Raw genomic sequence first — 13121 nt, 5'->3', positions numbered from 1 at the left:
TGCAAAAAAGTAGGAGGACCAGGGTGACAGGCACATCGATCCTAACATTTTTGGAGCTTTTTCGAGGATCAAACCCGAATATGCATATACTGCTAAGATCCAGGTGCGTGCGGAAATTTGACAACTACAACTCACTGTTTCCGTATTTTTACCTTCATTTCCAACACTTTTCCCTAATTTCAGCATGTCAACTCATTAAAGAGGGTAAACAATTACACTCCCCTTAAATCTATTCAGGATTCAGTCCTTATCATTCTTGATTTGGGATTGGATCTATTGGATTCCTCTGTATTTTGAATGTAAATGTAAAAATAGAGGTTTTCATTCCTTTCATGGTGGAAACCCTAAATTTTCACGCTTTACACATGTCCACTAAATGTGGATCACCCACTTGAGGTGGAAAAGTGATATTATGATAAAACCATTAAAGGTGGAATTTCCACATGCGGTGGGAAGTGATAATATGATAATACCATTCAAAGTGTAAATTTTCCTATGTGGTCCCTGTAGCATCGTAAATTATACACCCTTAATTGGGTGGTACATTTCCACACTCAGGTTAGCACCTGCCTTAGTGTGTTGTATCTTGCATTTTGATTTCCCTTTAATCATTTAATTAATTAATTAATTTAGTTGAATCTAAAGTCCTCTTTCATCCCTCTACACATCATAAAATTGGGCCCTTAATCCTAGGTGTCACCCTTTTTATTTTATTAGTTCAACTAATTAATTCACCAAAAGCCCTAATTATGTCCTATTTTGACCTTCAAGGCCCAATTTCGCATATCTAAACACCTTGAATCATTGCATCCACTTGGGGATGACCTTATAATCATGATACTTTGCATCCCTAAAAATTCGTGAAAAAGTTGATCGGACCAAGGCGATTCATTGCTGTCCCAACATTTTCTCCCCGAATTTTGAGATCATGTTTTGGCAGTATTATAATGTTTAAATCTGACTTGGTGCGAAAAAATATCTTTTCTAAGTCGACCTATAGTCGAAAACAAAGTTAGGGTTTCATACATATAGCCTTTCCTTTCCTCGTTTGAAGGATCCAACAACTCAAACACTTGAAGGAGCCTTTCATGAAGTGAAAGTACAGGTTATGGGAGCCTTCAACCAGCAAATCAAGCATCTATAAATTCTTCATCAACCATTTTCATCATCAATTGAAGCTTTGGAGATATTGAAGAATAAGGAGATCACCGACTGTTGATTGTCTTGTACCTTTGTCTTAGGGTTTGGTAGGATTTCATGTTATTTTCATATCTCTACGTGAGTTTCACAAAACTTGTTTTTGGATTTAAATTCATGGTTTAGATCCATGATTGCATTTGTGATTTTAAGCATTTACATTAAATTTACATTCACTTAGGGTTTCATGGTCATAACGTAGGATAGAACTTTAATTCTTGCATTTTAGCTCACTTAGGATCTTGTAAGCACATAAGATTCTAGCACACACACATTTCAATACATTATTGGCTATTTGTGGAGGTGGAAATCACCAAAACAAGGGGTTTGACTTAGACAAAACCCTATATAGCCTCCCATACACCATTTTCTAGCTTGTAGGCACATTTGCAGGATTCTGATGGATCAACAGACTTTCAGAAAGCTAGAAATCATAGGCATAGGTTCAAATCCATATGAAGGCCCCAAAACACTGGGACCAAGGCGCCCAATGCCTTGGTCCTCAACATTTTTCTATAGTTTTTGGCATTTCAGTTTGCAAGGATCTCAATCTATAGTTTCCAGAATCCTAGGTCAGTACAATCTCTAGGACCAAGGTGCCCAACGCCTTGGTGCGGCTCATTCTGGCTCAAATTTTTGTGACAGGTGCATACCATAATTCTCTTTCCAGATTTGTACTCTATATCTTAGTTTTAGTGCAGTATCTCTTTGTTATTTTAGTTTACATAGTCATTTCATTCATCTCCCTAGCTTAGTTCATCATTATTGCACATTTAGCTCACTTTCCTTTCATAATAGCAAAGGAATAGGAGACCTAAAAGTATTCCTTGACTCTCTTTCACACTTGAAGTAGTCAAAGTGAATCACTTCCTTAGGATCTTTCATATTCTAATGTGTGGAGGAAAGTCAGGTTAGGTCCTAAACCATCCGATCCCATTTTCCCAATCACAATCCCTAAGTAAACTTAAGTAACACGTGTGATTAGGACCTAGGCGAAGAAATTACTAGGTACACCACTTAATCTCACCAATAAATATATCAAGTGACAGGCTAAGAAAATAAATATCTAGATGCTAGCTATCATTTTTTATTTATGATAGATGTATCAAATTACACACACACGTGTCTACATGCAATTAGGAACAAAGAATTTTGGAAAAGTTGTTTAATAATTTGTTCATCCTTTTCACCATTGAACAAGGATTTTAAGAAAATCCGCACAATGAAAACCCTAATGAAATTAGGCACTGGCCAAACATGAGCTAGATGAATTCATATCAAAGATATAGTTTGAACTTGTCAAGTGATGGAGAAAGGAAAAAAATACATATCTAGCACTGTCCAACTACAAGCTAGATAAATCATTATTTTTTCAAAGTGCATTAGCAACCCATGTGGCCTCTTCGTATCCATGTTATTGCAAATATTATGAGAAAAATAATGTTATTCAAACAAAAACATTAGTTGATGGCCTTATAACCATATTGCAAAAGATACCAGAATATCAGTTCTATTCTAATTTATGCAAGCATTTAACACCTCAATATAAACACAACTATGCTACTATTCTCTTCATTCAACATGGATTACTACACATTCATTCTTAAGAAAACTACATGGAACATAAACAACGAAATTAAATTCTTTCTCTCTGTGTGATTTTTGGATCCTAAAGTGCTATGCTATGTTTTTGAAGCATTATTGTGAGAATGGTATATAAAATTTGATAGTGTTTCATTTTCACTACTACATATGTTTTGTGAATACCATAGATATTTTTAAATGAAATACTTTGTTGATACAATTGCACATAAACATATATTTTTGAAACAATTTACCATTCTTTTTCTAGATGAAATAAACTGGTGCAAATGAATACAATAGATTGATGGAGTAAGAAAATTTTGTCTAAAAAATGCATAATACACCATTATCATATTACTACATTCGCTGTCAATAGTACACCTAACTATTATTTCATTATCTTGTTTACTCACCATAAGCTTTCCCAAATATAAATAACTTCTGTCACTGACAAATACAAATCAAATTAAGATAAGAGTAGCATCCTTATTCTTTCACTAAAGTTCTAAATGAATAAAATGTTTTTTTTATAATGCTCTTTATTGGTCCTTGCATGCATGTATGTGCATTTTTAGCTAGCAACAACTTGGAGGTATTGGATTTTTCATAAAGGTTGTTGTAACATAAAATCAGTTAAACACCAATGGACATAGGTATGTAGGAGGGAAAATATGGAGCTATCCTAAGTATTGGGTAGCCATGAGATGTTGGAGAATTATGTTTTAAGTTCTTTGAAATTGGAAAATTATATGCCTTGTGGTTAGCTAGTGTGTATTTTTTAGGGTTTCAATTCCATGAAGATCGTCATTTATATTTTATTAAACAATTCTATAAATCGATTCACATCTTCTTTAGAACATAATCAAAACCGTCATTTATACTTTATTAAACAATTCAATACCTTGTATTTTTTTTTAACCATTATAATCTTACAAATTTGAAAAAAACAATATAATTCCGAGTTTGAAGCATGATTGAAACATTGGTAAATAAAAAAATATTACATAATTAAACCCAAAAACATTCACAAACTATAATACTACTTCCCGCCTAGGTTCACGATGGGAATGCTTTCGGTTGCAGGGGTTTTCTTTTGGCTTCTGTAGATCCACCCGTTGAAAACACATGCTGCCATTAAAAACACGCTCCATAGATATTGCAGCTGAAAAAAGCATGCTACTGGTTCGAATCCACCCGTTGAAAATAAAACATGCTACCGTTAATAAACACGCTCCATAGATAGATATTGCAGCTGAAAAAAGCATGCTACCGTTAACAAAAACACGCTCCTATTCCTTAACCTATTATATATATGGCCATTGATTTAGAAGAATAGCTCATCCGCAATGTTCAGTGTTTCCCTGCGTACATTGATTCGGAATGTACTAGCTATGCGTACTCCTCTGGTTATTGCTGCTTCAAGGCCATGGTAAGCATAGAGATGAAAGATTTTAGGGAACTGAATTTATGGGTTCGTGGTATAGGGCTCGATGCCCTTTCCTGCAAGGGGTGAATTTACCATTTGGTGTGCCCTATCTGCGGAGGAATGTTGTCCGAGGGAGTGATGTCTCCAACGCCTCAGAGGTCATCCGCAACACCAATCATGTGCGGAGGAATGTTGTAAGTCCCACATACCCAACGTCTACAAAGGAATTCTTGAGTTTAATTACTTAAATTGATTGCTGGTTTTTCCTCTCGAGTTTAATTACTTAAATTGATCTGGTGGTTTTTCCTCTCGAGTTTAATTACTTAAATTGATCTGGTGGTTTTTCCTCTTTTCTGTTTCATCTGGTTAATGGATATATGTTTTTGATAAGGTAATTTTTAATTTCAAAAACGATAGAATTGTATTTTATGCCATGTAGAATGTAATCATATTTTATTTTTATGACATGAATGTTAACTTGGCCAATAGAGAACACAAAGATTCTGTTGAGCAATAGCATTTGAGACATTCTGACTCATCTCTGTACTCTGTAGTGATGGTCTGCAATCTAGGACTTTTGTTACCATTTCATTAGTTTTATAATATTAAATTAATGCTTGGCAGCAATTGAAGAAGTTGGTCTGCAATCTAGGATATCTTATGCTTTCCTTGATTGCTTGTTGAGTCAATTCCTTTCCTTGGGAACCCAGCTGACTCATCCCCTGTCTGCAATTGTCCTTGCACAAATTGTCCTCTATATCTTCTCACCTACCTTCCAACTTACCAATTGATCTTTATATGCTTGCAACTATCTAAAACTCCTCCAGGCTACCATGACTACCCTCTCCCTGATTTCAGGTCATGTGAGAAGCGACTTGCAGGTGATCAAATCCCTTAAGAGGGTGTAGGAGATTCTCTAATACTAATAATAGTAGCTGCCAGTTGTTTGATTCACTAAAGCATCTTTCTCCCATGTTTTATGCATATCTTGTTCATCTGATTCCCTACGAGGTCTCTGTCAAGTTCAGTCATCTACTAGGTCTGTCATCTGTATCCTTCAAAGACCGACAATCATTCATGAGAACTTTAGTGACTATTATAGCACCTCACTATTGCATGGTGCATGGTCTTTTTATATTTACCATCCTACTGTCATGCCTCTACCATGCATTTTTGTTATTTATCTCCTAAATGTTTTTCTCTTAGATCAGTGTTTGGGCCTTGATACAATTATCATACTGTTTCTGTGTCATAAAAACTATCTACTTTTTCCAACAGTCCATAGAACTTGAAGAAAGAACTCACAGATTTTTTCTTGCTACTGTTATGCGTGAATTGTATTCTCCTTTATGATGATTAGGTCTCTAGACTGCCACTTGACCCAGATTTTGTCAAAATACCATGCCCTTGTCCTAGAATCTCTAATTTGCAAATTAGTTCACTGTCACGAACCTCTACTACCATCTAGGATTCTGATTGCTTTTAATTTTTAACTTTCTTTCCACTTTCCCTTGTGCTTATTTTATGATCCTTGGACTATTATGCACTGGTATTTATTACTGTCATCCACATGGCCATTATTTCACTTGGTTTAATTTATCACATTGTCATATAATCTGTCAATGGCCCTGTCATATGCACTAAACCACCTCTACCTATAGTGTTTTGATTCATATTTCTCATACCTTCATAGCAGTTTTGTTCACTATCATGATTCATTTAACAATGTCTTCCAACCATGCATACTGTATCGATATTCAGCATTTTGGTGTTCACTCAGACATAGGAATTCTAAGGAGAATTTTGATAGTGGTACTTGCTATCTTTTCTCTTTGTATTCTATGCTCTTATTGATTATTGAAAGCTTTGGCCTCTGTCATACATCTTTCATGATGCACTCCACAAGTCCCAGTACACTGTCACTGATTCTTTGTCCTACTTAACCTTTTCAACTCTGTCATTGTCTAGATCACGCTCTCTGATTTCAATGTATCATGATGGATATACAATTTCAGTCAAGGCATGCAAGTTTAGTGAACTGAGCATGGCAGACTTCTTACTTCAGGATTTTCAAGGTTAACAATTCTTGCAAAGACTATCACCCTTTTCTTTTATGGATATTTCAAGGAATGAACTGTACTGTAAAAATGAAATGCCAAATCAATGAAATTATCCATCTAGAAAGTTTTCCCACTATGATTTGACATGAGGATTGTCATCACTAGGACTATCATCTTTGTGCGTTTGTTTATTGAAGTCTGAAGATGTTCATGACTTATTCATAGTTCACCCTATGATGTTGTGTTCACAGCTTGATACTGCCCCTCTAAAATTTATCAAAGCATTATAATCATAGTTATGAAATTCATGACCTACCATTCTACTATTCATGCAGTAATGTCAACCTCTTCCTTTTCACCGTTGCATAGTCTCTTTCATTGACAATAAAGCAAAACTCAACATAAATATTCACAGAAGACTTTTATAGTTGACAGAGGCAAAAAATGATCACAAGGGTTTTAAATTTATGATAATCCTGATATGAGGTTTAACAGTATTAAGGACTTCACTCAAACCCTATTTCTATCATTCGTACTCTTTTTTATGGAGTTTTTTCTTAGTTAGGGTTTGGCCAAGTTTTGAAGTTTACAAAAGGCTCTCCTTTTCTCAACACCACTATACCATAGAGAACAATGACGACCCCAAACTTACCATTCAAGAAGCATGTGGGAACTTGACATTCTGTAGGTTACCATCTTATGGGTTTACTCATTGAGGGGCCTATGAATGACCTTTTAAATGATCTCCTGAAGTATGCTCTGCTACCTTGCTTCTTGTAAGCTTTGTCATAGGTGACTTCTTTGAACCTTTATTCAAAACTAATATTGTTAGAACCCCGTCTTCAAACATATTAGATCGTCAAGCAACCAATCTTCGCACTTATCTTCCTAATGATCAAGCCACATGTCCTTCTCTTACTTATCTTTATATTAGAGATCTACCAACCAGAACAACGCATATTATGGAGTTTTCTTCATAATGATGACACAAGATATTTGATTACAGGACTCTTGACCAAACTTTGGATAGGTTTCTGCCCTCTAGCATGGTACATTATTTATCACATGGTTTGAATGTTCATAATAACAAAGATTCTGTCACTCCCTTAAGACCTCATGGGAAATATATCTTAAGCTCAAAGGAGGGGCAATGTACATTTGAAATTTTGATTATTATCTGTGTCAGTATAGCAATATTGTGGCTAAAATGATTTAAATTTTTAATTGTCTAACAAGACTGATTTCGGAAAGGAGAATCAGTATGTATATTAGCTTATTATGGTAGCCATGGACCAGCAAAATTTGCAGAGGTAGAAGAATGCTCAGCCAATATAAGGGAAGACAACATGTAAGCATGTTGCACGCATTGCTGGAGATGGTGTAGCTCCAGGAAAACAACAATGATGTGGATAACATAAAGCAGGCATTTAGCAAATGGCTACTTATGCTAAAAGTGGAGTAATTTTAAAATAAATTAAAATTTGTTGTGAACTTGAATTTATATATATTTAATAGTAATGTTAATATACAAATTTTTTGTTTCATTCACATTGATGTTAACAGTTTGTTTGTTGAAGTCAGATTCACTTCAGTGACTTAATGAATGTCTAGAAAGTTCTGTTTACATCATATTCTGTTTTGTTGGTTTCTTTGTCCATCATTCTATGTTTTTTTTTTTTTTTCTTAGCTTTCATTCTGTTTTTGTTTGGCATGGCCATGTCGCCTCTGTTTTTATTGTCTGTAAGTTTTACTCTAATATGTTTGGTATGTGTTTTTCATTTGTATTTTTATGTGTAGATTGTTTTCAAAAAGGCTTTTTTGGTATTTTGCATTTGTCTTTTTTCGTGGGTGGTGATTTTTCAGGCAGTAGTGATGATGATGATGAGGAGGAGGAGGAGGAGGAGGAGGAGAAATGAAGCAGAACTACATATCACAAGCACGAGGAAATACAATAGGTACGAACATTTGAATTTGCATTTGATTACAAATTTATATTTTGCCAGCCTTTTGTTTATTTAATCGAATTTCAAAAATAAAGAATCTAATTTTTTATTTACCGTAATTAGTTTAATTCTTTTACCCATAAATATGTATAATCCAGAGTGGTCAATCTAGCTCACCATATTTAAATTTTTAGTTCTCAGTCACTTTATAGAGTCTAACGGAGCATATAGATCAAGTCTGTAGTCTTATAATTAATAATACAGACTTGAGACTGCATTTAATTGTAATTCACTCACAATCTCACCTCTACAATTTCATGAAGTTTGAAATCTGTATCATTCTTGAACCCAAAAGTCCATATGAATTTTGTTTCACCCGATGTAAACTCACTTTAAATCTATTGAACAATTTTAATATGGATTTTGGATTTCAAACCTCTGATTACCATATACAACTTAGCTTTCCATCTCTGCATATAATATGTAAAGTCTTTTCAAACCTGAACTAGAATATCAATTTTGATCGATTGCAGAACTCAAGTCCACAATTTAGCTGAGTATTAATTTGTAAGTGTCCATAGTTTAACTGAGTATAAGTTTGTAAGTATACAGTTTAACTATCTACGTCACAGGGATTATTCAGTTTCCCTACACCTTAGTTTAGTTTTCATTATTGTCTGCTATTACAGAGCAATGAAAATGACCAAGATTATTTTTTAGGAATTCCTGCCGAGTTTGGAAACTGAGACAACATTACTATAAGTGCGCCAGCTTACTTTTTGAATGATCACAACTTAATGGAGTTAGGAATGCTCAACATTGCTTGCTAAAAAGTAAAAAAACATTTCACTAGAGTATGTTTTCCATAATTAAAGACCAATATTTAAAGAGATCTATAATTAAGTTGTCATGTAGAATTCGATGTAGATTGGCATGCTCAAGTTGCAACTTGTTTCAAGTATCATGTATCATCCAGAACTGCAACTTGTTTCAAGTTTTGAATTGTTTGATCTAATGGGAGAATATGTTCGTATTGTTGGCAGCACTAGAATCTATACTTGACATTGAGATTCTCAACTTTATGACATACAATTATTTAAGACCCAAACCATAAATTTGTCGTTATCATTTTATTGGATTGATTGGAATGAGGAAAATCTCTTTTAGCATGTTGGATTGCCATAGGCCTCACTGGAGCACTCCAGTTGCTTGGCAAGGCATCCAATATAATAGATTATGTGAAACAAGCTGAAGAACCAGGATGGATAAAGTAGAAAATCATTGAGTTTGAATAGGAGCACTCCAGTTGCTTGGCAAGGCATCCAATATAGTAGTTAATGTGAAACAAGCTGAAGAACCAGGATGGATAAAGTAGAAAATCATTGAGTTTGAATATGGGAGTTGGAGGTTTTTGCTAGTAAGAGGCAATCCTTCAAGGGAGAAAAAGAACATATGTTGGATCAAGAGGATAATACCTACATTAAATCATTGTATAGCTAGGCTGAAAGGTACAATTTGAATAAAAGACTTTTGCATGCTTTCAAATATTTTGGACCTTGCTATATAATTTCAAGCTATGGATAATGGGTGAAAAATCACAACAATGATATTAAAGGAAAGTTTGTCCCCTTATTACATTTGGAAGTCATTCATTACCCAGGATTCATATGATTGAAAAACTTGAAACCATTTTGTATCCCCATAATAAATTACACTAGAAGTAGACAAATCCAAAATAAATTGGTTTTAGTCTCATATGTGATGCATAATATGGGGATCATATCGTGGCTTGTTGAAGTATCTGAGGCCCCAATTGTTGTGAAGGAATTTTTAATGGTTGATTTCTCATTATGGAGGACATATCTTAGCAATCAAGTATCAAGTACAGGGATCATGACTTTTGGTCCTAATGTGCATATGAGAGAGGTTAATGAACGTCTTTGTAAAACGAGAGAATGTGAAAAACACATTATAAATGATCTCTTAGCCGTTTTTGGTATTACAGATAATTTTTACCATTTTATGCTAAATCTTGTGTTCAATCTTTACAGTAAAATTGTTATACGAAAATTTGTCTTTGTACATATTTACTGGAAAACTTGAAGCACAGTTTTAGTTTTATTTCCAATTTTTGACTTACTATCTCTCAATATCTAAGCAATCTTTGTGATCTTTTTTCTTCTTTTTGGTCTGCATAATTTTTTTTCCGAAGTATTTTGATTTGGATCCAATCTTTAATGTTTTTTTTAACTGAAGTTCTTGTCTTATCTTTTTGTTTTCACTATTGCAGTATTGACGATAAGGAGGATGGTGAGGAAATAGCCAAACAGCTAGTGAAAGCTATAAAATTTTGTTTATCTGAAGTCCCAAATAAATAGTATGTACCCTTTTCTATTTGCTGAAGAACTTGATAAGTTTGCTTATTAATCTCATGTTAAGCCACCACTTTGAAATTACTGCGAAATCTGGGAAGAAAATTTAAAAGGAAGACTTATCTCAGAATACTCAGCATAAAAGTAGTAAGTAAATAATTGTAAGATTTTATCTGCTTGGTGCACCTTAAAAAATAGTATACTGCATTCCCTAGTTGCTAATATTTAGATGTACTGCTTGAAATCAAAGGCCATTCAAGTATGTCTGACATCAGAAGCAAACGATTCTACCTCTCTTCCTTACTACTTAGTTTTGTACTTATTCAAGAAGATTGTTTACAAGTTGCTTTCAATACGTAGTTGACACATGTAATGTCAAATCTCAATTTGTATGGTCTTCAAATTAACATATCTCAAAATGCACTAAGAATTGTTGCTATGTATGTGATTCTGTATACACATTAGATTATTTTTAACAACTTAATGCTAAAGGGTGCCAAATTCTGTACTTCTTGAGGGGTGGGGGTGCTGATGGTGAAGGCATGTGTTCTCCACATTGGAGGTCATTAGTTTGAAACCAATGGTGGATAGGGCTATAGACCTAGTTGAACAATATATTTGGCAAATGGAAAAGCAATTCCCATGTGGATACCACAAGTGATCTGTCAGTCACGAATTGGTGTTTCACTTGGCAGTGACATGAAAAACTATGATTCCCAAACATGGTTATTGTTTGCAGATTAAATGGTCTCTTTCTCTCTTACAATTACAGTCTTTACTTTTCCATCAATCCCTGCTTTTAGTCCAACCCAACTTCATTCCATTCACAAAAAAATCAGGTCTTAAATAGAGTTGTACCACAATGAATTGAGCTATTCTTTACACAAGACATTTGGCTTCAAAAGCTTATCTTAGACTTAAAGTTACTACAGACACAGGCATTGGGCTATTTTTCAGTTCAAATCCGTATTTTAGCTCCTGATATTTTCTCCAAACCAAGATGGCTACGAGCTACATTCCAAAATTAATGGGATGAGTAAAGGCTCTGTTATGAACTTTTTAGTCTGTGCCAACATTAAGTGTTGGGTAGTGGACCTATCACACTATGTTTATGTAATTATGAAATCTTTGGGATGTGGGACTTAGCCCACTTTGTTTATGTAATTAGGAAATCTTTGGGATGTGGGACCTAGCTCACTCAGTGTGACCTAGCCCACTCTGTTTATGCAATTAGGGAATCTTTGGGACGTGGGACCTAGCTAACTCTGTTTATGGAAACTCATACTCAGATATGTACAACTATTTGTTAACACCTTTTTATCAATAAAAAACAACTTTACCTTCTCTAATCTATTCTTTTGTGTGCAAAAGAATATATCACGTCACGGATGAGTGATGTGATTTTCTATGATTTGTATGCTAAGTGATGTTATTTTCTGTGATTTGTATGCAAATCCTCAATATATGCCACATTTTCTATAGAAACTTTATAAAGAGGTAACATGTATTACACATGTTATAGTTTGTGTATGGATTTTAGTCATTTTGGGGTTGTGAAACTTTTATTTTTCCTTCCATAGAGTGTTAAAATATCAATCTTGCTATGAAATGTTGATGTATTGACATGTCAAAACTTGAGTTTTGTGAAATAAAACTTGTTTATTAGGGTGTTAATAAATTTTCTTTGTGATTTCAGGAGAGTAGCCACATACTGATCAAGTGTGCAACATTAGTTAATGTTCGGATTTGGTTCAAGCAGTCGATGTGGCAAAAGCAGTTGGCATTCGTTGATTACTATAATGATAAATACCTTTGCCATGTCTGTAGAATGATGTCTAGAGTGCAAAGTGATGCCTAGAGTTTCTCAATTGTTATTGAAGTCAATGCAGAACAAATTTTAATTTTACTATTGCACTTTTGCATCATTTTCTGAAATCGTTCAACTTATTTGTAAATGGATATGTAAATAGATTTGTTGTTTAATAATTTTTTTTTTTGGGAGGGGTTGAATTTGCCCCCTCTTCAAGGCTGAAGAGAATGGTCATTGGTCATGGCCATTTTTTTCAGCCTAGTGTTTCTGCATTGTTTTTTTATTTTTATTTTTTATTGCATAATTTTTATTTTTTCTAATTTTATATTAAAGAAAGATATATGTGAAGTGTATGTTTGAACAAGATGTGTGAACTGCAATAATGCTGCATGAAATGTCTTTTAACTTTCACATTCACTTGTCTCAGTATTTAAACTTTAGCATTTATTTTGAATATGTGAAACAAACAAACTATATGTGAAATATGTTTTAACTTTGACAACCACTTTCTTGTGTTTGTAATTTAGTATGTGTGTAAATTTGAATTTTTATGTTCACCTTATATTAAGAATATTGTATGTTTGAACTCTGGCATTCACATTTTTTGTATTTGTACTTAAACATGTTTTAACTCAAGTGTTTACCATTTGTGTGGTTGAACTGACTTTGCGCAAAACCTATTCAAATTAGGCATGTGTTCACATTTGTGTGTTTGTATCTTGGTATATG

General features: G+C 34.0%; 1 protein-coding gene across 3 annotated transcripts; it reads left to right on the top strand.

Annotated features, from left to right (window-relative positions):
* Positions 1-3837: 3837 nt before the first annotated feature.
* LOC131065861 (uncharacterized) lies at positions 3838-12568 on the top strand. Of its 3 annotated transcripts, none has more exons than XR_009111485.2 (4): positions 3838-4401; positions 7564-8222; positions 10501-10587; positions 12279-12568. XR_009111485.2 is itself a non-coding variant. In XM_058000505.2 (4 exons), coding segments are annotated over exons 1-4 (333 nt in total). In that variant the 5' UTR covers positions 3838-4248; the 3' UTR covers positions 12280-12568. The 3 variants fall into 3 exon arrangements, 2 of the variants coding, with proteins under 2 accessions (XP_057856488.2, XP_059063357.1); XM_058000505.2 differs by having other exon boundaries at positions 8131-8222; XM_059207374.1 differs by lacking the exon at positions 10501-10587 and having other exon boundaries at positions 8131-8222.
* The last annotated feature ends 553 nt before the right edge of the window (positions 12569-13121 follow it).

This window comes from Cryptomeria japonica, chromosome 6, assembly GCF_030272615.1.
Source record: "Cryptomeria japonica chromosome 6, Sugi_1.0, whole genome shotgun sequence".
Lineage (NCBI taxonomy): Eukaryota > Viridiplantae > Streptophyta > Pinopsida > Cupressales > Cupressaceae > Cryptomeria > Cryptomeria japonica.
The sequence above is the reverse complement of the archived record's forward strand: the minus strand, read 5'-3'. Positions and strand labels throughout refer to the sequence as shown.